At 43.0% G+C, this 24,921-nt stretch overlaps 1 protein-coding gene across 1 annotated transcript in view; it reads right to left on the bottom strand.

Moving 5' to 3' along the window:
- The window catches only part of PRR5L (proline rich 5 like), a 32,868-nt gene extending 11,560 nt beyond the window's left edge, over positions 1–21,308 (bottom strand). The window contains exons 1-6 of the mRNA XM_050897553.1: positions 21,284–21,308; positions 20,655–20,928; positions 19,176–19,256; positions 15,660–15,708; positions 3,574–3,631; positions 369–460 (exon numbers count right to left, since the gene is read on the bottom strand). Coding sequence (XP_050753510.1) covers positions 369–460; positions 3,574–3,631; positions 15,660–15,708; positions 19,176–19,256; positions 20,655–20,824 — 450 coding nt within the window. The 5' untranslated portion in view covers positions 20,825–20,928; positions 21,284–21,308. The remainder of the gene's footprint in view (positions 1–368; positions 461–3,573; positions 3,632–15,659; positions 15,709–19,175; positions 19,257–20,654; positions 20,929–21,283) is intronic.
- Positions 21,309–24,921: the final 3,613 nt, after the last annotated feature.

Raw genomic sequence — 24,921 nt, 5'->3', positions numbered from 1 at the left:
GTCCCAGGTATTTAAAAACGGAAGAACTATAAATAAAAATGGCCCAGAGCTTCAGTCTAAACAAGGTATAGTCCAATAGTTTCAGTGTTCAAGCTTAGCTAAGCACAGAGAGAGGGTAGACAAATGGGAATAAATTCAGCCCAAAACACTGTGCTTGCCCAGTAGATTTTAGCAGTCCTTCTTACACAGTTAATGCTGACTTAGGCAAACTCTACTTCCTCCCAGATTTAGTTTAAAGGTTTTGAGACCTGTTTAGCCACTGGCCAAACAGTGCTGTTGGAACAGAAGAGAAGCTTCCATGTGCCATTAGCAGACATTGCAGTTACATTGCCTCACCTGACTGAAGACTGAGTTATAGTTAAGATTACCTGGACTGGGTAGAATATTGCCTGGAGTGTAGGAAGAATCTCTGTAAAATAGTGATCCCAAATTTCAGACAGGACATCAATGCGATCCTCATCTACGAAAACAGAGATTAGGAGCAAGAGCTTTAGCAACAGGAACACTAAAATCAAGTCAAATTTTCCCACTGCTCTCTAAGTCCCCAAGTAAGAGATACAAACCCACTCTTCACATTCACAGTTTCCAACCAAAACTGGACATCAGTCAGCTAAGCTTCGCCTTAACTGACAGAGACACAAGGCTGTGACCATAAATTGCTCCGTCACTTACTGCAAAGAAGACAGCTCTGTACAAAACACGAGACCAATTGCAACAAAAAAGTGAAGCCCTTCTTCAACCAGAGGCTTTAACTCCACAGCAAAGGATTGTGTAATCTCACAGCTCACAGTTAGCATGCTCAACTAGTGTGGGAGCACAGCCGCACGCTAGCAGCTGAATCTGAAAACCAGCAGGTCACAGCCAACATCAACTGTTCTGTAGCAACTGAGTCAGGGAGACCATTTACAAGAGCTGAGCCCCCTCCAGCATCCCCCCACTCCCAAGCACAGACACAGCAGTCATGATCCTGACAAGCCACAAAGCCACTGTGCTCCTCTCAAGCACGGCACTTGGGAAGGTTCCCAAATGAAATCCACTTGTGGCCACCCCTCATACGACTCCAACTTGAACAAACATCCCCAAATGTAAGCAGGTATTTAAAATGAAGGCAGATTAAGTTATGCAACTTGTGATTCCCCTAACAGGAATACAACTGTGGTCAAAAGCCTATTATTAACAAAAAATGCTTTACTGACCATAATCGTTTGAATAGACATTTTAAATTATGCTTATAGGCTTGACTTACAGAGCTGTGTGTACCTCAGCATTTGGGCCCAAAGCCTCTAAGCTTTTTAGATTTTTCCCATCCCAAAGGCCAAATGTTTGCAATGTTTTTTCAAATTTTAGATACATTCCCCAGAAATTTCAAGTGCAAATACAGACCCAGGTTTAATAACACAAGTTTCTGACAAAAGGATTTTCCAGGATACCTTCCACGGAGCCTCAGCTGGAGCTCACAAGCAGTCAAGACTCAAGGAGGAGTAATGGAAGACAGCTGCTCAAGACAGCTTTGAAGGCTCAGCCTCAAGGTGACTAAAGGCCCTACATGAGGAACTGGAAGACACTAAAATTGCAACTCAAAGGATCCTTATCACTGTGTACTGAAGTGCTTTCCCCATCTGGAAACTTCCACACAGGCTTTCACTGTGCTTGCCCATGGGTTGTGCTGCTTAGGACATGGCCAGAGAGCAAAGAGCCAGCAGGACCAGATCCTGCAGACGTTTCCTTTCGAGCAGAGAGCCCACCGATGACTGCAGGAGGGTTCAGAGGGAGGCTTCACCATGTCAGGTACGACACCGGCTTCAAAACTGGAACTACAGACAGATGAGCACCTACCCAACACCCCCTTAACAGCTACCCATTACCAGAAACTGCCAACTGTAAGTGAAAAAGACAACAGGAAACAGACTAACTGAATGTTTACATTTTTCCCTCCTCTGCCTCCTCCCCAGGACTGCAATGCTTTGGTGTGTGGAGCCAGAATGAAATGTCATAGATCACTTGTTCTGAAGGGGAAGGGGGAATGGTTTGTTCCTTCAAGAAATCATAAAACCTACAGGCGTTGAAAGAGATTCTGACAGACTGTATAAAGAAAAATCACATTAAAATAAGAGGCTGTGATTTGAAAAACAGACACAGTAAAACATTGCCATGCTCTGCAGCAGGAACATTATTCCGTCTCTGAGTACTGGGACAGTAGATAATTTTCCAGGAAGACAGAGCTAACCGAGAAGCGTGTACAAGAAGTTCTTGTTGCTGTGATCACAAGACCTGCAACAAGCCTACACATTATGAAAGAAAGGTGCCCATGAGTCATCTCCTGCAAAGATGCCAACCTGCATGGGCAAAGTAGCTCCAGTGTCACTTCAAACTAGGGACAAAAAATGAGGCATAGCAAGAGGGTTTTGCTGTCTGCCTGGGAAACTTCATCTTACCCAAACTACTTGAGCAGCTGCAAACTACTGGGCAGCTCTCAGCTTATTACAGACTGGAACTCAATTTTCATAATGCTAAAACAGGTATTGGAATAGTTTTATATGAAAACAGAAAACAAAACCTATGATAAGCGGTGCAGCACTCATTCTGAAGAGCTGGCAGCAGCAGGGCGGGTACCCATGTTCGGGAAAATGCATGAATCTACCTTTTTTCCTCCCTTACAGGGCCAGTGCCAAAGAAGAACACACCAAGCAGGAAGCTGGCACCTGCATAGCTACTTCAGGGTTCGAGTCCTACAGCCTGCTGGCCGGGTGGAGAAGTCACTTGGTGAAGAAAGGTGCAGAGGAATCCAGCACCAACAATGACGTGAGATTGTAAGTGTCTATTGGAATTTAATGACCCAGATACAGCAGGTTGGTGATTAGCAAGGAATCTTCCCTGCAGGCTACAAAACTGGGTCAAATCAAACAGCAGCCTAGTTTTGAATAAAGACATGTGCTCTAGACAGGTCGCTCTGCTTGAGCAAACAGTTAATAAACGTGACTAACTCCCCACAAATTGAACACTGAAAGTCACTGCACCATGCTGGCCTTTGTCCACAGGCTCTGTGGTAGCAAGCGTCTGCACCCCGGTGGTTTGAACAGAACTTCATGTGTGATCAACTTCTTCCCTGAAGGATTTCATTCCCATCCAAGTGACTGTTTTTTCTTTAAATTTACACAAAGCCTGTTAGTTCAGCTCTCAAAAGCATGACACAGTAACCAAAATCGTGCTTATATCAAATTGCAAATCACATTGAGAAATAAAAGGCAGAAGGCAGCTCTCAGCATTTGCAACAGGCTCCATGTCCAGCCCAGAACTGCTTTGAGCCCAGGTTCAACTGCCACACAAGACCCACGTTTCTGCCCTCACGATGAAGACGTGGCTGGTGGGAGTGTTCAGCTATGTGGCTATTCAAACAGCCTGTCATCCCTCAAGCTTCTCAAGGGCTGCAGTGCAACTGGCTCCTGAGAGGTTGTGTGACACCCTAAGACAGTACCAGAAAGGGCTGTACACTTTCCAGACACGCAAGTCATCTTGTCTGATCAAACATTAAAGCACAACTCCCTTCGAAAATGGGTTTCTTACTATACTTGCCTTCACACAGCTTAACCTTCTCCTCTATAAACAGCAAGCCTTTCGCAAGGAGCTGGTTCTGCCAAGAAAGAAGAGAGACATGCATTTGCCTTTTCTGAGATTTAAAATAAACATGGAAGAATAAATTTTTTTCAGATGTTATCCACTTGCATGCAGTTATCTAAAGATTAGTCATATCGTAGTACTTTTTCCCAGCACTGCCATCAGACCTGGTCTCGCTGTGAGTGCTGTACATTCATTAACCCCATCTTGTTCAGTCAAACATGAGGACACAACAGACACAGCAGATAGTTGAAACACTTGCCAGAAGTGGGAAGGAAGGACCTGTCCTGGGTCACAGGGAGGGAGTCAACAAAATAAAATGGTTCTTAACATAAGAGTGCAGCCACATAAGCTATACCTCAGCCACATGACGGAGGTGATCAAAGGGCCAAATGCTACCAAAACATTCTCTTCTTCCTTTGCACTAGCTCAGTGCTTGCCTGACTGCACAGTAAGCCAGTTCAGCTCCCTAACCCTTACTTCTCTATTCCTACCTATTCTCTTTCTATGAGGCTATTTTTTTTTGCTATATTGAGTGGTTGGATCATCTCAGCATGAAGTCTCAAGCTGCAGAAGAAGCGGCAGGAGCTAGTCTTTCTAGATAAACTTAACTATCACAGGCCAGACAGATCAAGATATCGATGTGCTTGTTTGCAGTTCAGGACATCTAAATATCTGATAAGCTTTCTGTTCCCATTTCCCCAAACATAAGAATGGTGCAAAACCAACACCTACCTTTTTGTTCTCCCAACAGCACTAGGAGAATCAGTTATTCTGAAAAGCTTTGAGAATTTCAGAGAAAGGAGCTGCTATCACCACATAACACGCTATCACTGCATCCTAAAAGGTTCAGTTCTACCACAGAGATCATACTGATAGAGAATAAAGTCTTCTGTCCCTCTGAAAGGATTCAGTATCAGGGTAGCGCACAATATTCAGAGACCTCTCTCTCACTCTCTCATGTTCATCCTCCAGCTTTTGTTTTTAACAGGTAACCAGGTCAAAGCTGCACCTTTCAACCTTCCATCAGCTGAAGAGCAAGGCACATCTTTTTTCACTCCTAATGGACACTGCCATTACACTACTGTCTGGACACCACCATGGCCTCCTGATGAGCTGCCGTACCACACACCTGCCTTTGTGCTGCTGCTCTGGATGATAGATCTGCCTCCTGTAATCATATACCAGGCTGGCTCATTCAGGACACACACAAACAGGTAACCGTATAAGTCACCCCAAACAAAGAGAGCAGCACACCTCTGCATCCTCCCTACAACAAGAAGCAATACTAAACTGAGGTACTGTTGAAGGGAATAAAAAGAAGGAAATGTTGCTCTGTGACTGTGACATTCTCCGCTTGTACTTGTACTTCGCTTTCCAGAACAACAGAAAAACTTGCCACTCAAGAGTCTTACTTGTTAGCATCAGACATCATTGAAATGTGTAGAAAAGGAAGAGCTCTTCCTTAAATAGTATCTAATCAAACAGACTCCAGAAGTCTTTTGCAAGTAGGTTGAGGCTGAGGGACTGAAGAGACCACCATACATCCTATCAGTAAGGAAACATCTCTGGATGCATTGTCCTGGTGGAGAATTTATATTCAAAAAGCTGTCAGGTAGGAAAATACTGAAATCAATAAAATCAGGGACTGAATTCAAGAAACTCCTCTTGCTTTGGAATCTCACCTCATGCAAGGCAAGCTCTGAGACCCTTTGGGGCTGGGTGCCACTGCAATACCAGAGAGAAATTTTTCCATTGGCATCTTTGTCAAGATTTCAGCAAAAAGGGCCTGGAAGACAGAACAAGCCATACAAGCTCACCAATCGCCTTACATGCTATGGGTAGTAGCAGGAACTTCCATGATAAGTTTCATCTCAAGTCAAGACAAGACTGTATGGACATTGTCTTCTTCGTGGTGTGAAAGAAGTGTGGTGTTATACAACAGAGAGGAAATGGGTACCTTTCCTTGGCTGTTGTCCTATCTCATGGTTACTTCATCCACATTAAAACATTAACTCATGTTTTGCTACAATGGCTTACTTGTCTTAAATGGGCCAGATGTAAGTACTTTTGAGACACTGCTTTAAAAAAAACAACCTGCATCCCCTAATGTGTATCCAGAGTTCAGTCATGACATAAGGAGGAATGGCTAACTAATTCACCAGTGGTAAGCTCTGTTAGTAGCAATAATGATTAAATATTGTATAGTGCATGCAATGGAAAAATAATTAATGGTCATGCTTGTAATTAAGGTAATTTGGCCCTGCTAGCAGGTGGCTTTTTTTCAGAATTCAAACCCAAAAATATTTAGTATGATCTTATTCCCAAAATAATATAGAATTTAGGTTCCTTTTAAATTAGTTACACAACAAAACCAGAGCATTTTAGCAACACATGGGATGAAACTGTATTATTTGAACCACCCAACCAATTCACAAGACTGTGACCTTTACGAGCTCTAGCAGAGTGCAAAAGCAATCCTATCCATGCAGTACAATCAAGCTATAAACAAATTTCAATACTATTAACCAATCCTAGGAATTTCAGCACAGGAATCAGAGCTGACTTGAACAGTCCTGTTTGTCAGAGGAACATGATAAAATTGCTATTCTGCACACAGGTGACCATGTGGAGACAGGAACCCAAAGCACTTTTGCATGTGACCTTCTGAACCTGCTCACAAACAGCGTACAAATGACTCTCATTAACTGCAGTTGAAAAGCTGTGGATGCCAACAGGTAAAAAGCAGAGCTCTGGCAATACTGCAGACAGCAAAGCAGCTGCTTCTAGGCCTCACGTAGTGCATGGCTGTCAGTTTAGGAGGGTACACTTTGGTCTTTGCTGACTCCTTCTATGACACCGGTGCTCACCTGGGTTAGCAGGAGTGGAGGGACCTCCAGCAGGACATGCTCACACCACCTCCATGACCTGCGGTATCTCACTCTGCTTACAACAGCTTACTCAGTTTTAGCCAAAGAGCCATACATTTGTTCTGAAAAAAAGTCCACTTTCTGCAGTTTTTTGGACTCTGGAATTCCCCCCACTTCCTGCAGAAGCCTATTTTCTGATTTATTCATCGTCACTAACGTGACAAAGGGCTGCCAAAGGAAGCTGCAGGGAGCAAAGGGAGCTTGTCAATGAGAAATTTTTAATGACTGGGGGGCTTTGTCTAGGGCTCACTCCTCAGTTAGGGTGAGTGTTAGGGTTGAGAGAAAGAGAAAGCCAGAGTTCCCAGCAGAGCGCAGGAGGAAAAGGGCTGCCAAAGGATGGGTAAGCTGCAAAAAGAACATGCCTGGGAGACACTTTTCACCTGGGCGATGACAACAGCAATTAGCAAGTTGGATAAATAAGTTCACACGATGAAAAAAATTGCAATGTTTCCAAACATTGTTATTAACTGATGGAAGGTGACTATTTTGCAAAGATTCTCCAGCAGAAATATAGGCTTTGGAGGGAAATATTAAGTTGTTGGGATCTCCATTCAAATTTTAGATTTGTTCAGCAGAAATAAATGACTACACATGTCAGGCTCTGGACAACAAAAAAAAAGACTGTCCAGGAAAAAAAAACAATGTGAAAAAAGAGAGGGGAAGAAATCTGGAATGGAAGAAATTATGAGGGGGGAAAAAGTGAAACCCACTTACACTGTAAATATTTTTCTGCCTGAACAACAAGATAATGTTTGGAGTGATATTGCACTTTAATCCTTCCAAATGCTTTCAGTCTATTAATAAAGTACTTCAATTCTTTATTTTTCAACCTATAGCTCAAGGTAATTACCTCTCATATATTGCAGGGAAAGTTTACAGCTGGTCTTTAATACCGTGTCATTTTAAACTACTATATAATAAAAAAGCATGTACACGTATATATATGAGGGTGTCACACTTATTTTCTTGTGTTTCTCTCAAGAAATATGAATTCCTTCTCTATCTGCACTATAACATTAGGTTTCAATTTACATACACTTCCTGAGCACTGTGGATACAATTTTCCAGCTACTTTGCTTATAAGTTAATATTATTGATGCTTTCTACTTTCAGAGATTTTTTTTTGTATTTTACAGCTATGTCAGCAAACAAAATACGCATTTGTACACCTTTATGGGCAGCACAGTTCTATCTATTAAAAATAGATATATTAATCATTACCCTGTAGTAAAGAATTTATAACGCTCTTATGAATGTATTATCAGTAATTCCATGTGCTAAATAGATTGCATCATCTCATTCTTAATGTTTCTAAGGAAAAAATCTTAGCTCCATATAGTTACTGCAGATGTTTCAATTATCCTCTCAAATTTTCCCTTTTCCTGTGGAAGAGAGAAACTTTAAAAAAAAAAAGAAACCAAACCAACAACCACACTTCATTTCCCTTCTCCCCATCTTAAAAATATCTGGACATTTTACTTATCTGTCTATTCTGCTAAAGTCACAGGCTTAGAAATTAATTCAATCTGAACATTACCCCCTCAGATCAAGCCAGACAGGTAAATTTTCATTAAAAAACCCTACAGGGTTTGCTGACAAATCAATACAATCTAGTAAATGCAGCCACAGCGGAGGTCTATATCAGACCATGTCTAGATTACAAGTCTCATTTTACTGCTTTATCCCTGGTTGCCAGAGGCAACACAGAGGCACAGAGCTAAGAGGAAAAATAAATCTTTTATTTGCAAGCAAGACTAGATAAAGACTCACACCAAATGAGCTTGAAGGGTGCATTTATTTGAAAAAGTTTAGCTGCCACCTTCCACCTCTTTGCAATTACAGCTGTACTGGGTGCTTGGGGAGGCAGTTATTCCCCCCTAAATCAGCTTTCCTTGGATCCCCAGGGTGAAGTCCTCACCCTGCTGTTGGGACACCACAGGCTGCTATACGCTCATTGCTGGTGCTGCAAACCTGCCCTTACTCTTGCTACGGTGAATCATGCACTGCAGAGAAACAAAGCCCCAAGTTAACCCCCCACATGTACGTGCAGTCAAGAAATTTGGAGAGAGATGTTTTGCAGCAGATAGAAGTGAGCTAGTGAAATCTCGCAGGTTGAAACCCCCCTACTTTTCTCAGTGCAGAAAACCACAATAGCTGTTTCAGGTATACCACCAAGAAGTGCAGCTAAGAGAAAGCTTTTTAGTAAGTTTTCAAATGCCCTGAGTTTTGGAAGACAGGATTCAAAGCTCCAGAAAAATCACTTTTCATTTTTTCCTCAGCAAAGACCCTCCCACAACATGCGTGTGCTTGCTACTCTTGCAAAGTCAGCTGTGCTGAAATCATTGGGAATAAAAAAAAATCTGAAGGCAGTCACATGCCAGAATGTAAACCGTAGACACTTTCCAGGTAATTCCTTCTTTTTCCCAGCACAGATATTTTCCCCTTCCTCCCCCCGTTAGAGAAATTGAGGTGAGTTTCTCCATCCATACCCAGAGGAGTAACTCCAGTTCCCCCAGCACAATGACTGAAGGTGGAAGCTGTCCCAGGCACAACAGCTGGGGCTCCTCTCTCAAACCAGCAGTGCCAGCAGTGACAGTCGCCTTCTGCCTCCCTCCACCTTGTCAGGAGCTGGTCATCCCCAACGGGGGCCATGGAGGCACTTCCTGTGTGGGATCCTGCTATGCTCCAGGCAAAATGGCACCCATCTGACTTTGCCAGAGGCAAATTAGATGTTGCCTGTTGGGAGCGCTCTGCCAGCAGCCTGGTCGCAGTGACGGCCTCTAGGTAGAACCAACAGGAAGGATTTCGGGGCGATAGCCTTGCCACTAGCATGGCTTGCTCTGCTGTGGGTGGTACATTCAAGCAGAAGGGTGGCGAAAAGCAGCTAAGTAGTTTTGGCAGCAGCTCCACAGAAAACATCAAGGAGGCTCAAGCCATCACAGGTGACTTCACATCTCATCTGAAAGCCGTATCTCTGCAGTGTAGCAAGGCACAAAGGAATTCTCCTGTTTGTTAATCAAAAAATATTACCATTTCCCAATAAGCCACTACTCTTGGGGGGGAAAAAAGTTGACATGAACACCCATTTAATTATGGACAAATTTTGTTTTCCTTTCATGTCTCCAAGCTGAACATGACCAGTATGCCTTTAAAAAGCCACATTAAAATTAAAAAATTAATACTAGTTCATCAAACAGAAACATAAACTTGGAACAGGAGTAAACTGATCCACAGCAAACTCAAAATAATTGACCCCATTTTGCTGGGTCAAAAAATCAGGTGTTCTTCTACACACTATAGTATTTCTTAAATGCAGCCCCCTCTTCTAGCCAATGGAGGCTTTGTGTTCTAGTGTTAAACCACACTTTTACAGGCTCTACAAGTGCATAGCCAGTGTTTCTTGGATAATATGATGTTAATTTGAGAAAAAAGCATCACCCAAACTTACTTGGCAAATATTTTCTACAAAGTTATTGCCAGTTGCACATAAATACCTACCTACTTCTTGGCAGTGTTTTACAAAATGCAAATCTTTGTGAGCTGCAGCATCTCAAACCTGGAACATCCCCCCGTCTTTTTTTTTTCTCTAGAAAGAGGGTAAATAGTGACAGAAGCATAGAGATCACTTCGATCCTATATAGAGAACAAATTGCAAAATAAATATGAAATAATATCCTAAAATGACTCTTCTAGAGACAACTTTGTTCAAAACAGATGAAAAAGCAAGCCCACTTAAGGAGAGAAAGTGGGGCAGGTAGAGAAGAAGGAGAGCAGACCAGGCAGACCGAGTAGGCAGCACTGCTATGGTCTAGACCACAACACGCCAGCGAGGCAGCAGCGATGGGAAAATCCTGTGGCCGGGCCCGCCGGCTCTGCACTGGCAAGTCACCGCTCCAGGTGGGAGCCCTGCTTAGCCAAGGCATGGCACGCTGTCCCACGCTACGCTTTGAGTGGTAGCAACCAGGCACCATTTCAAGTGAATCACGCACATCTACGGAGCTGATGCGCACAAGGCCTGAAAGCAGGTGTCCCTGCTGCCACTGCCACCCAGGACTACTGCTCAGCTTGCAGTAATGGGGCTGAGCTGCCAGGTGACCCCGTCCGTGATAACGAAGCTGGGCAGTTGCTATGGAGTCTCTGGAGCTGCTCCATGAAAGCTCAGTCCTAGAAAGTGCCAGATGAAGCAGCAATAATTAGCAGACCTGCATGAACAGGGGTTCCCAGCCAGCAAGGAGAGAAATACAATAATAAAGACCAGCTTGACCCAAAAGAGTATTGCAGACATACGGCTGAGCTCTGCAAATCACACAAGTGTGAATTTGCTCCCCTTGTGCAGCGGCCAAGCTGCTGCAGCCCCTGGCAGCAGGCATGAGACAGCACTTGGCAAGAGAAGAGCTAGCGCTGCCTTTATCCAGCAATAACCATCATTCCAATAACCTACACAACCATTTCCTTGCCTTGCTGCAAAACAGGTAGAAGTTTCCTTGGTGAACCTGGCACCAAGGAAAGAAATGTCACACGCACCAGGTTTTTCTCTTTGACTAAGCAGGAGAGAGGGACACACGGCATTTTCAGCTGTTAGCATGGCTTTACAAAGCAGCCTTTCAAAGGAGAGCAAGCATCACGAGGGACGATGGATAGGCTGGAGTCCCAGAAAGACATGCAGCAGGGACTTAAGAAAAAGCTTTATGGTGCCACAGTAGAGGGAGGAATGCATGTTTCCCCCTACCACTGCAGTTGCCTTGCACAGCTGGCTAATCTACAGTGAGAGGGACTGACCACAGGAAGGTTCACCAGTCCCACTTCTGACCGCTCTAAAGGGAGAGCACAAAATCAATTTTGGCTTGGATCCGGGCTTGCTTCGTCACTGCTGCTGCTTACTTTCACAGCTATCCATTATCACCTTGCTATTTTGACTTTGCTCAACACCCCAGCAACATGGGTGCTTGCACATTGCAGTTTCTATGGTTTTGCATACAAACACAAAGCTGGGCCTAATTCTAAGTCAGGAATTGTTGCCTCCTCCACTCTCCACTGCAGCAGGCTGGAAATCATGTAACAGCTTCAATTCTGGTTTTAAGTCATCAAGGCTCTCATTGGATTAAATGAGGAAATCCAGTCCACTCACCATCCCTCACCTACCAGCTCTGGCAGTGGACGTCAGGCTGGAGAGGCATCAGCTCTGAGCATCTGACTTTCTGCATTTGCAGCCCATGGGTGCTGGGAGAGGTTGCACTGCCTGGGAAGGGATCAGGTCTCTCTGCCTCAGGAGGAGACAGTTTGGAGTTAATATGCATAAACAGACAGTTCTGCTAAAGTGGTTAGCTGTGAAATAGCTAGCATTTCCATTTTCCTCTGTGAGTTTCAAGATTAACAAGCCCCCAGAGAGTGAAAAGAAACAGTTCATCCTTTCCAAAGGTTTTGTTTCAGGCCGTTTGCAGAATCAGGAAGATAACGCATCAATTTATCAACACTCACTAGTTTCATATTTCAAAAATTTTCACCACAACCATGAGGGTCAGACAGCATGAAAATGAAGGGAGCTTATCTGAAAAATCTTACAGCTGACCCAGAGAAGTCCCAATCACCAATACACCCTGTTCCTCCAAATCCCAGCCTCTTACCTTCCACGGCCATAGGATTCCTCCCTGTTGCAGTTCAGCTGACCACCAGAGAACTAACCCAGCATTGAGAGCAGATGGTGCCCTGCTGGGTTACTGAGCAGAGGGATGGGTACAAAATGCCCCTTTTCAGCAGCAGGAAACTATCTGATCAGTTCATGGGCAAAGTCAGTACTGGAAAACCTGGAGTATGAAGCATTGCTTTAAGGCAGATCTGCAGCAAATATTACGAGTCCCAACTATCCAGCATTTACACTCAGACTCCGATCCAAGGAGACGGCTCATATATATAGTAGGGTTGCTAAAGCAGCAGATTTATAAACACAAATCTCCTTCAGAATGAAACATCTGAGTTCCCACCGAAACCCTTACAGGAATTACATTTCTCTTTCAAATACGAAACAGACTCAGTAAGTCTGGTATGATGACAGTTTGGTAGCAGAGAAAGACTGCCTAAACCCCATCCATTTCCTAAACATTCCTTTAGCAACTTCAGGAGCTAAAAACTGGTAATTTGCATGAGTGTTGGTGAAAAGGACTTGTGAGTAATCAAGTCAAGTTGATCACAACAGTAGATTTGTCTCACTATAAAAGCTCTGCTCCATTTTAGTCCTAAATATTCAGTGGTTAGAAAAATTGTGTGTGTGTGTGTGTATAAAATATACATAATGTAAGAGCCAGAACTCTTAAAACTATGGAAAATGTGATTTCAAAAATTATCTTAGTGGCTCCTGTTACAAATGCTGTGGCATAAGAAATGGAAAACATTTAAGTCAATTTATCACATCTAAATATTACATGATCCAATTAGTTGCTCTAATTGCTGCTAGGATATTTAAAACTGCCCGGTTACACATGAGAGCAGATCCTTCAGGGTCCATTTCAATCTAAGAGAACAGTAAACTTGGTTCTCAGGACAGCTTTTCAGTGGGCTTTAATGGATGGAGAAGGAAGTCACTGCCAAAAGATGTACTTCCACTCCACTCCCCATCCTGGTGACCCGCTCCCATCACCTCCTCCATGTCAGAGGTGATGAGCACAAGAAGTCAAACGAAGTAGTTGAAAACTTTTTTTTTCTTTCAAGGTTATTTTTCAGCCAGATCAGCAGCCTGATTCAACTCTGCTCATTTTGGTGGCAGCAGTATTGCCATAAATCAGCTGGCATCAGCAGTGAAACTGAACCCACAGACAAATTAAATAATGTTGTCAGCCCTTCTTTGGCACATGAATAGTCTTTCCCCACTCCATGGCCCGAGGATTTTTGAGTAAAGACATTCAGGAGGGAGTGGTAACTTTTATCACTGCCACATGCTGTCAGTCTAGAATCAGAAATAAGTCTGCATCTTACCTCACAGCAGGGAAAAAAGCTCATTTCCTACAATAGCCTTTATCTCACAGTTTGTCTCATGGCTTGCCAGCACCAAGAGTTTTACTTCAGGCTAAGTCTGACAGATGCTAAGTTACTCCTTTTAAAATTGAGCAAAAAAATTCCCAGAAATTAAATTTGAGTCCCAGTGGCTTCAGTGGGAGAACAGCAGCTGCAGGTGAAATAGTACACATACGCTGAGGTATTTGCACAAGTGTGAACAGACAGACTGACAGAAAAACAAACTCAGAGGTGAGCGCAGCCAAGTCCTTGCACTGAATGTTCCCTGAGGCAAAGGCCACCACTCTCCCAGCAGTAGTGCAGTGCTGAGTACCTACATTGCAATTGTGGTCTGTGGCTGAAGTAGTATGGCCCTGCCATTAGGGTGAAAGAGCACAGGTTTTGCTCCTGCTTTTGCAGAAAACAGCGCTGGTGATCAGATCCTTCTCCCAGGACAAGATCAGATGCCCTCAGCTTGCTAAGAGGGATGCAACACAGATATCTAGCCTCCAGCAGTGAGCAGGCTGTAGTCTAAGCAGTCTCTTCAGTCATCAGCTCTACTACTAAGAGACCTAAGAAGTCTCAGCTAATGCCACTAGCCCCAGCATGACTGTGACAGGCTTGAGGTTTACAGTCTGGAGGAAGCGAACAACACATCCAAACCCCAGCGCTGGGAGCCATCCGGTCCCCAGCAGTCATCGGCTCCTCTTGAGCAGCAACATGATGCAGCTGTGTCTTACTCAGTGCTGGAACCTACCCAGGCCTCCTTCAGTACACTCTGAATTTTCAAAACCAGATAACAGTCATACGTCAGCACCTCACATCCCTCGGGACCGTGCTTAGCTCCATGCTCTGTTCAGGCTTATGGGTGCATGAAGTTGCCTCTGGACATTTTCTGCTTATTCCAGCCTTGCACTCCATGCCTACCACTGTAGTACCTGGGTACCTGATCAAGACCTTTCAAATTTCAATTTGCCACATATATTTAGTTGCAAACTTTCATTTGCCTGTTTTTAAATTAGCAGGAGCAGTAGCAGATTTCCACTTTAGCCAGGCACTTTGTGCTACAGGCTCACAGCCTTTCTGCCAGGCTGCCAGCAGACCCCACTCACGGTCTAGGAAATGTCCCACCATTCAGCGCCAGCAGCCACCTCTTTCCAGTACACAACTTGTGCAGATAGGGTCTAAAGAAGTGAAACATAACTACCCCTGGGGCAGGAGCTTGCTTCTCACTTGATAGCACAGCGTGGGGGATTTTTTTAAGTCATGTAATCTAATACTGATAGGAAACAACACTAGTCTTCTTTTTCCCCTTTCTAAGCTGTTAGCACAGTACGCAGCAGCATCAGCCACTTCAGAAAGTACTGAAATTTTCTCTCTCTCTCTCACTCAAAGGGACGAAAACTGTCTTATTTTCAGCAGCTTCCTTCTGTTTTTTTAATCAACACTATACTGAACAACTTACAACACTGAAAGCCATCAGTGTTCTCTGAAAATCATCCAGCATACTTTTATGTGGTTACATTTGAACCTCTGTCTATCTGGACAGTATCAGTAAAAGGTAATAACGCTTATTGACATTTGTGATTGATCAGGTTTTCCCTCATCCTTCATCTTTCGCTTTTTCGCAGGTTGCATTTATATTTGTGGGACTAAAGGCAAACAGTACCCAGGCTGATTTCCTGCTGATAGGGACTTCCTTCTCTGCCCCCCCCCCCAAACAGACAATCATTATCTTTTCTCTTCCCTTTTGCTGGCCCCTGTTGCAGAAAACCTATTCCTGAATTCTCTATACTAGAGAAATAGGGTGAAAAACCTATGAAAATATATCCGACCTTATTTAAAAAGTTCAAGTGAATTCCTTCTTGACCTTGGCAGACTACTAGCAGCCTTTCTTAAGCGCAAAGGAAGATTATCTTTAATTTAGCACATACACCCATAAATATGATTACTCCAAAGGCTATATGGCCCACATTAAAAAAGTCCAGTACCTCCATCATCTTCTGTAGCAAAACAAAAATGAAACTTGTAGGCTATGTGCATGTAAAAAGGGGTCCTAATTTTTTTTATAGGCTAAAAAGCTGAAGAGAGCAAACCTCAAAAGAAAGCAAGCAAATCATGTAATACCTGAAAGTAATCTGTGATGAAGGATCCAAGTTCACTCTTCAGCAACCGTCTGTAGACAGAAGGAATGCAGCCATGAAGTAACAGCCACTGCTGGTCATTTCTTACAGGTATATCCGCACTTTACTACCAGTCATACCAAAGATACGTGAGTATATGTGAATGTGTCATTTTGGCCACAGTTAGATTTCTTTTACGTTTAGGTATATATTCTACAAATGCCGACAAAGGCTATTCTTAAATTATGAAGGAATGAAACAGTTTCCCTTAAGTCTTCTATTTATAAGCCATACACCTAGAACAACCAAAAAAAATATTTCCCCCCTGAATGCACAGAAAGTTGGGGAGACAATTTATTTAGTTTGAAATTCATCATTTTTTCTGCTTTTTGTTTAAACCAAGATGCCTTTCATTTCACTGAAAATAGCATATCTCCCTAATGCTGTACTTCCTTTTCTCTTGGAAGTAGAAGGTGGGAGGATAAGGAGAGGAGCAATGAAGCAAACACACAAGCAGAAGCTGCAGCTTCCCCATGACTACTGCATTTAAAAAAAAAAAAGGCATATTTTTCAAGAAAGAGATTCTAGAAATTTAACAAGAGGTGTTTTAAATACAGGCAGAAACCACTCTAAACAAGTATTTCTGATAAAAACTGTTGGATTTTAAATCAGACTGTGATAAAAGTTTTAAATTCTAATACATATTTCTATTTCAAAACTCCGATATAAAAATCAGGATTGTTTTACATCAGAAGAAGCATTAAAAAAAACAACTCACAAAGTTCAGAGCATTTGCACTTTCAGCTTTCAGTGACTGTGAGCATAAATTCTGTAGCAGTAAATTCTGCCTAAAATTTAAAAGGCGCCCAACACTTTCCACTGCAAAACATTGCATCTTTTTGCTGTTCTAAGAGTTTTGCTTTTCACCAACATGAAGTATAATCAAGAGTGCTTGAAAATGGTATTTCAATCAGGGACCATCCAGTTCTCAGGCTGGGTTCTTACTAACAAACTACACCACTTTTTCCTAATCTTTGCTGAAAGTCGATTTTGACAGCAACCTTCCTCCCTAACCATTTTATAACACTTCTACATTTATTCACATGCCAACATGCCTTTACTTTTTCTCTCTCAGAGCAGTTATATTCACCCTGCCAATCTCAAAGCACATTTCTATTTCTATGAGATGGATAAACCAGGTGAGTCTTTGGGGGCCCGTTTGCCAGAAGCTCTTCCACCAGCTTTGGCAGAATCCAGGGGGCTCTCCACCAGCTGATTGACAAGCCCACGGCAGGACTTCGCCTCATGCAGCTAGACCAGCAACCAGAGGCTTGCACCCTAGAGATAACCCAAGGGAGGGGTCTCCTCCTAATCACAGCCAGGTAACCTTCTGCTTCCTGAAATCCCATCTCCCGATGGCATTTCTTACATTTCCTCTTGCTGTGACAACTGACTTTCAGAGCAGTAAAAAAACCCAAAGTATCCAGTGAGATGATATCAAATCACAGCACGATAAAAACTTGGTGGCAGCAATCCAGAGCAAAATGTTACCACCTGGTTGTCTCCTGGTCCTGTCATTACTGTACTACTTTAAAACTCTCCTGCGTTTTGCACAGTCAAATAACTAAATGCTGTGCAGAATCTGTGAGTCTCTTAAAGCACTGCATTTGCTAACTTCCACCAAGGAGCTGAATGGAGAACTACAAACAAGGAAAATGCACCAGCTCAACCTAATGGCACAAAAGAGTTGGCCATCTGACAGGTCTGGCTTTTTGCCCAGTGTCAAGCTAGAGATTCACCTTGTGCACACAGAGCTAACTTTGTGTTGGGAGCTACATCAAGAGTCACAAGTGTGAGGTGTGCATACAAACATACATGCAGATGCATGTGCTCTGCTCCTTAGACAGACATTAATGAGCTACTTGAGCGTTAAAGTGGCCTATTTAGAGAATGACATTTGGAGATGTAACCAATGCCCAGGGCACCTGCAGGAACATTAATCATGTATTTCAAGGTGAGTGCTTCCAAGTGCTGCCTGGGAGTGCCTGTACGTGGAAGAGGGCATTTCCCCTCCCACCAGCAGCACTGCTTACAAAGCATACACAGTTCACAAAGAATTTCCTGTTCTTTGCCCAGCTCTCGACAGTCTAGATCCACTTCAGTAACCAAGACGAAAAGAGCATGGTCCAGCCACTGGGGCCAAGCCCAGGCAACATGGCTGTTCTGCCCAGCGTACTGGCTCCCCACAAGGGTGGGAAGGAGCATCTGCGTGCACTGGGGAGGGAAAGCAGGCTGCAGCCACTGTGGCGGGCAACAGCCTGGCAGACGAGTCACAAAACCCAAAGCCGGTCCCCAAGTCTGCCAACAGGCTGTGGGTTAGGGTATTTCCAAAGTCTTACGACATTTTCTTTTCACGTACAGAAATACTCATCCCATGGAGAATTAAGACTGCTCCAACTACTTAAACCTAACTTAAGGACTTCTGACCTGAGCACACTAAAATACCATTAAAGCATGAGACACTGCCCTCACTCAACTCTCAAAAGGAATTATATTAAACTTTCACCTTTGGGACCAGACCAAGCAGGACACAGTCTCAGGCCCTGCAAGCAGCATTTATTTTGAAAGTAGGGAAAGGGGTAATTTAGACTGCTGCTTAGCATGTGCTTAGCCCAAATTGCCATTTGAATCTTGGTGCTCAGGAAAAATGCAAGGGGGAGGTGGGGCATATAAAAGGAGAAGCAGAGACCTATATGACAGCATTCATGATGAATGAATATGGATGTAGTAGGAAAGTGAGAGGGAGGAGGAACTACATCCATGAGCTCTGACAATACTCTTAGCAGCACTTGGAACCGAGGCAAGAATGAATCTTTCTTCATCTACTCTACAGTCTTATTGCTAACCAAACTTTCCAAATAATCAGAATGAAACCACAGATAATCATGAAACCTGCTTAAAAAAAAAGTGATACTTCTAATCATCACTAGCATCAGTGTTAGAAAATGTTTGTTAGGCTTTTAGTTTTTTTATCTTTAGGGTTTATATTTTCAGGTCTTGCTCTGCAATTATCATGTGAAGATTAAGCTTTTAAATGAAATGCTGTGTTTTCATTTCATTTTAAACACTCCACGGTTCTGAGAAGCTTGGGTTTAGAAAAGAAATGTTACTACCATCACAAATGTCCTGATAAAAATGTCTAAAAAACAGCCAGAAGAGGCAAACTCCCTAGGAGGGGACAAAATCCTTATAATCCAAGTCAATACGCAACCTGTCCTTGTCAAAGCTACACATCCACACAAGTCAGAGAAACGTTATCCAAGTGCCCTATGCCATTCATTCCACCCAATAGCAAAGAAGAGTTAAGTTAGCCTGAAACTCCAAAGCTGTGCTAAAGATTGCTTCGATCCCTGTTCCTCCCACCAATATCCTCTAACTGCAGTTCTGTAGGGGAACAAAACCAAGCAAATACCAAACAAGCAGCAACAAAAAGCCCTTTTCATGCCTTTCAGCAACCTACCTGATATTTTCATTGAGGGTGTAAAGTTCATTGTTCTGCAAGCCTCCCCCTTTGAACACATTTATCACTGCTGTTTGAACACTGCCAAAAAAGAAATGAGACAGTACAACATCCATAAATAACAACCACCAGTTGATTTAACACAGAGCACAATGTGAGCTAGCCGCCAAAACCTGAGTGGTTATAATGGGGTGGAGAGGTTAATTACACTTAAATATTTCTACTCTTTCTCCCCTGGAAATCATCACTCTTATTTACCTACATCTGTCATGGGAGCAGAACCAACCTCAAGTTGTGCCTAGAGTAAGCAAGTGAAGTCATTACAGGGACACTTCACAAAGAACACGTTCACACCAGATATATCTTTAACACGACTGTTTAGGGGATCTCTGCTGTGTGCTGCAGGCTAGTTGCTATGAGGAGACATAGATTTTTGGCAATATCTGCCAAACACATCACATTACATTATCCAGTGGTGCTAGCAGGAACCATCCAATCTATCTGCAGTGTCTGGCAGGACCCTGGCTGTGCTGGAAGACTTTCTGCAGCCAGCATCACCTCAGTCAGACCCAACTTTAAGCCCTGTTAATGCTTGTAAGGTGCTGTTGGAGTATCTTCTAACTCATATGGCTGTCACCAGCACAGAGGAAGTCATAAAGTGACAGCATACAAGATGGTTTAGCAGGTCTAAAGGCTTGCCATGGCTAACGAGGAGGTGTCATTCCCTTAATGGGCGTTCCCTTCTGTGGGCCAGTTATGGCATTTGCACGCTTCATGGACCTCAGATCACTATCCTGGCACAAAACTGCAATGTTTTTGCCGGGCTACTTTTGTGCGACATTAGTAAGCTGAGCTAGGTCAGCAAGAGAGAGGGGTCTGCGGAGCACAGAGCTGGTGCAAGGTGGCAGAAGGGAAGGTGGGAACACCCACTTTTGGTAGCAGCAGATCATTAGATCAGATCAGGACATTTCACTCTTCACCCTACACATTGTTTTTCCAGTTGCCATTGCTGCATGACGTGTACTGCAGACAGGATTTGGCTGTCAATAGGAAATGCTGGTAGAAGCCACAAACTTAGCAGTTGTCAGAGGAACTTGACTGTGGTAAAAGCTTCATAATATGCAAATAAATGCTTGTTGTGCATTAAGAAACTGGCCTTTATTAAAGTACTAGAAATGTGTTTTCCTAAATGGTACTTAAAAGATGCAACTGTTAACAAAGAGCAATTCTGTTTTACTTCAAGACAGTACCTCTGAACAACGTTGGCCAAAACCAAGGCTGAACACTACTAGGTCTAATTTTTTCACCTCCACGGAGGCTTTGAATGCCAGCAAAGCTTGGGCATGCCAAAAATTCATGCATGCTTATAAACAGACGAGCTTAGCCATAAATGGTCTGAAGCACAAAGATCAGACACGCATGGACCTTATCACGGGGCTGCCACAGGGCGAGAGCTCAGCCCGAGTGGGTCCTGCTCACCTATTCCAGGCAGAGTTGGAGCTGAGCTGCAGAGCCTGCCGGGCTGCCTGGAACCGCGGCAGGTCACTGAGGACCGGGGAGCTCATGAAGCGAGGTCGGGGCCTTCTGAATGAACCCATCTTGAGGAACTGGAGAGCAAAGGACGGAGCTACGGTGAACCCTCCAGTCATAGGGTCAGGTGGAGTGGAGCAGGGCTGTCAGAAAGCCTCTTCTCTTGAAGGTCCAGGCACCAATCTCAGTGATGTCAACAAGTCTTCAAACCCAAGGACTCAGCCTGCAGCAAAAGCAAAGAGTCAGCCTTGGACTAGCAGTTCACCACAGTGTCAGGTTGTGACATGGACACGCATTGCAAGATGATGAAGGAATTGAAGCAGCCCAGCAAAGTGAAAAGAAAGGAAAAGAGCAAGACAGAGAAGAGAGGGGAAAAAATATGCTATCCCATTAACAGCAAATTTGGGCAAATCTTCCGGAGTTCTTCAACAGCAGCCCCCTTTCCCATCTTGCCCCGTAAATAATGACCCAACACAGCCAGCCAGAACTAGAAGCATGGTCTCTCTTTCCATTTCAGTTACCAGAGATGCAAGAACAGAGGTGCTTAAACTCTTCTGCCAGAGACACTTCACAAATACCTTTAAATACAGTTAGCCATTCAGCCTGTATGAAATAGTAGAAACTGGAGAAAGAGAAAAGAAAACTATTTCACCAGAAAGGAACAAAAGATGAACAATGGAAAAAAAGATGAACAAACACAATGCTTTTTTTTTTTTTTTGAGAATTGTTGTGCAAGGGAATAAACCCACTTTTTATCAGTCCATTACAAAAAGGATATAGTAGGGAGCTTCTGCAAAAGAGGTCTGACAACCAGACATTTTGAGAGTAAGAAGGACTTTTATGTTTGTTTTGTTTTCTATAGAATAAGAATTGCTAGGCCAAATATGAAATGTCTGTATTTTCCACTCTGATCATCATCTCCATATAGATGAATATGTAGGCCCAAGTAAACCACAGAAATAGAAGAAGTTAGTTTGGATAAAAACCACAAAAAACCACTTCTGTACTTCGAAATCTTCCCACTTCAGATGAATACAAGCAGTAGATGTAGTTGGCAGTTTGGAGGATGGAGATGTGAGAGAAAGGAAAGAGGAGGGAAAAAAAAACCCAAACAAAAAAGTTGTGTAACTGGACTGCACACGAAAGATGTAAAGCAAAATCTTCTCTTTTCCACTACATCTTCAGCATGAGGTGAAAAGAGAGATGATCAGCCAAAGAAATGTTGCGTATCTGCACAGTGCTTCTAATTTGACTAGTGCTCAGCTTCAGGAAACTCTTTCCACTCCCCAAACCATAATTAACTCTTTTACATGTAAGAGAACAGCTTTCTTCCCACCTGGCCAGCCCCATTTCACGCTGAGCTCACTTTGCTACCCTGCCTCCGCATGGCCTTGTTAGATTCTGATCAGCCACCATGAAGCCCTCACAAGCCCTTGCTGTGCCACAGACACCACGCGCCCCACCACTGAGGAAGTTAAAGGAGAAAACACAGAGAGAACACCTCATTTCTTAGGCACTGAAACATGCGGTACTATCATTCTTGGTGTTATTCAAGAAAAAAATATGGTTGTTATCCCCCACAAGCTAAACACAGTTTGCACAGATCTTTGTGGTACTGGAACATGGCTGAAAGTGCAACTTTTTTCTGTCTTTAGACAACTCCTGGCTGTGTTTAGAGATGACAAAGCCCAGTCAGTCTTTCATGACATAAGCTTAGCCTTGACTGTTGTAGCTTGAAAGGACAGCAATCTGTTGATTCTGTAGCTGCTCTGTTCCAATTTAAAAAAAAAAAAAAGTCATAACTTTTAGAAATTAAGAATAAATGTAAACTAATACAACCAAATCAGCAGGGTCTTCTGTGTGCATTTTGAAATAACAGTTCATTTGACATTGCCCACACATTTTCAATCTGCCAGCAATTTCTCTATTGGCAATTGTAACCACATCAGAAATCATCAGAGGAAAAAAGCTACAGCACCTTGGAGAGCCAAGGGCAGGCTTTTCTCACAACATTCCAAAAGGTGTCCAGGAGGCAAAGCGTAAGTATAACGGATATTTCTGTTGCAAAACAAGTGCTTGTGCCAATGTTTGCTGTCTCCAAGTTCCAAAGCTGACAGCATGAGGAGCTGAATGAGTGACAGCTCACTTCTCCTAGCAGTGCAGTAAAATTTCTAGCTTAACAATTTTTACACAGGGAAAACAGCATATATTTTTCAGAGCTATAAAATACAATATAAGTGCTACTTTAGATCAGTTGTAGGTATTTAACAGGGCTATAAAGCAGTGGTTAAGATGACTGTGCTAGCCCACAAGCCTCCTCCTATCACTATTCCAGGTGCCGTAAGTGCATACAAGTATCTTTCTCCTCAGCAATGAAATAATTTTATAAAGCTGCATTTATATTAATTTGAGTTAGATTAAGTTGCAAGGGGAAAGCTTAAATTCAGAAATGTAAATTGGGAGAACAACCTCTGTGCCTTAATATACATATATTTAAAGTTTGCGTAGGAAATTCTTTGGTGTGTTCTGTGCAAGAGGTAAACACCACAATCAGGAAGGTCTCTCGTGAGCTTTACAAGATGGATTTACAAGACTGATTCCACAGAACTGTGGCATTACACTGGGCCCCATGACAAATTTCCTGAACACTTCTTACCAAGGGAATGTGCTTGTTTCTGCTTGCAGAAACATACATTGTTTTTCTTAATCTCTGTTAAAGTCACCCGGACAGATAATAACAAGCTCTTGTCTGCAAAGAGCAGATAAGACACCGCTCTTCCCCCTTCCTCCCCCAATCCCCATCTGCAATCCTGTGTTACTGTCAAGTCAACCTTACTTTAGGTTCTCATCAGGAATTTAAGACAAGATCTTCAGTTTTAGGACCAGATTCAGAGTCTTATTTTCATTTCTTCGGGATTCAAAGATACAAATCTCTCCTATCTTATCTAAACTGGTAACTGTTAAATGGCAGGCACAGCAAACTGTTACTCTGAAGGCAGGCTAGACACCAAATGGTATCCAAACATAACTGACCCTCATGTTATCAGAACTGGAAATGCCAAAGTCTGTGAGAAGGACCATCCTCTCCCCACGCCCACAGCCTATTTAAACTATTTTCAGAGTTTCATAAAGCTTGAAGTAACAGAGCATTTACTAGAAAATAAACTTTTGGCACAAGTAGTTTGCAAGTCCTGCGTACCTGAAGGTAAAACAAAGCACCCAAACCCAACCATACACTTCCATCAGACCAGATTTTCCTTTCACAGCAACTAGTTTTCACTAAACATTTTCCCCAAAGCAAGGCAGCCTTGTAAATACTGCTCCATTTTCGCAGGGAAGTTGCATTAGCAATTTGTTGGCAATGTCCATAGTGTGCATTCTGCAGTGTGCAATTTTTTGGCTTTTTACTGAGAGAAACTACCCTTGTGGCAAGAAAGGCATTAACATAGTTATAGGTTAGTAAGAAGCCCTCATGGTATTCAGGCTATTTTAGCTATTGGGAATGAACAGTATTTAGCAAAATGCTGAGTACAGCAAGGAACAATTTTCCTCTTTCAGTTTGCCATGAAAACTCTCACAGAATTACACAGAAATATTCAGAAACAGACATTGTCCTCCTAGAGGCCTTCAGTCCAAACTCCCTCACATCTACAGTCTCCTCTTCCTAAGATTAAAGTGTTTTAGAAGACTACAAAATAAAACCTACTTCTAATAATCATAGTCCTATCATTTATCAACTACAGAATTAGAAAAAGCTTTACAGAGAAGCAATTATCATTTTTTCCCTTTTATACAGAGTGAAGGGAGACACCAGGGTGCAGCATGTTCTAGCCACCAAGCAACACTCTCGCCGTTGATTATAAAAGGCATGAAGACGTGGAGACTAAAGTGCAGCAACTGCATAAGAGATACAGCCACACCAAGATAATCTCTCACTGCCACATGCTCCAGCTGCTAGGGCAATGTTTTACGTGGCATTAGGGCATTTCAAACTGCTTGCCAGCTGATATGTCCGAAAACATTCCCCACTCTCCTCATCTCGCTTAATGACCCTCCACGTCTTTTTTTGGCAAGAAGCTTGTCATAAGTAAGTCAGAGAGATAGGCATTGCTCTTCCTTCCCTTCCAGTTGTCTTACCCCCTGGTCTTTTTTTCCTCTTATCCTTGATTACCATCTCAAAACCCAGCTATCAAAACCCTCTAGATCTCTAACAAGG

This window comes from Gymnogyps californianus, chromosome 5, assembly GCF_018139145.2.
Source record: "Gymnogyps californianus isolate 813 chromosome 5, ASM1813914v2, whole genome shotgun sequence".
Taxonomy (NCBI): Eukaryota; Metazoa; Chordata; class Aves; order Accipitriformes; family Cathartidae; genus Gymnogyps; species Gymnogyps californianus.
The sequence above is the reverse complement of the archived record's forward strand: the minus strand, read 5'-3'. Positions and strand labels throughout refer to the sequence as shown.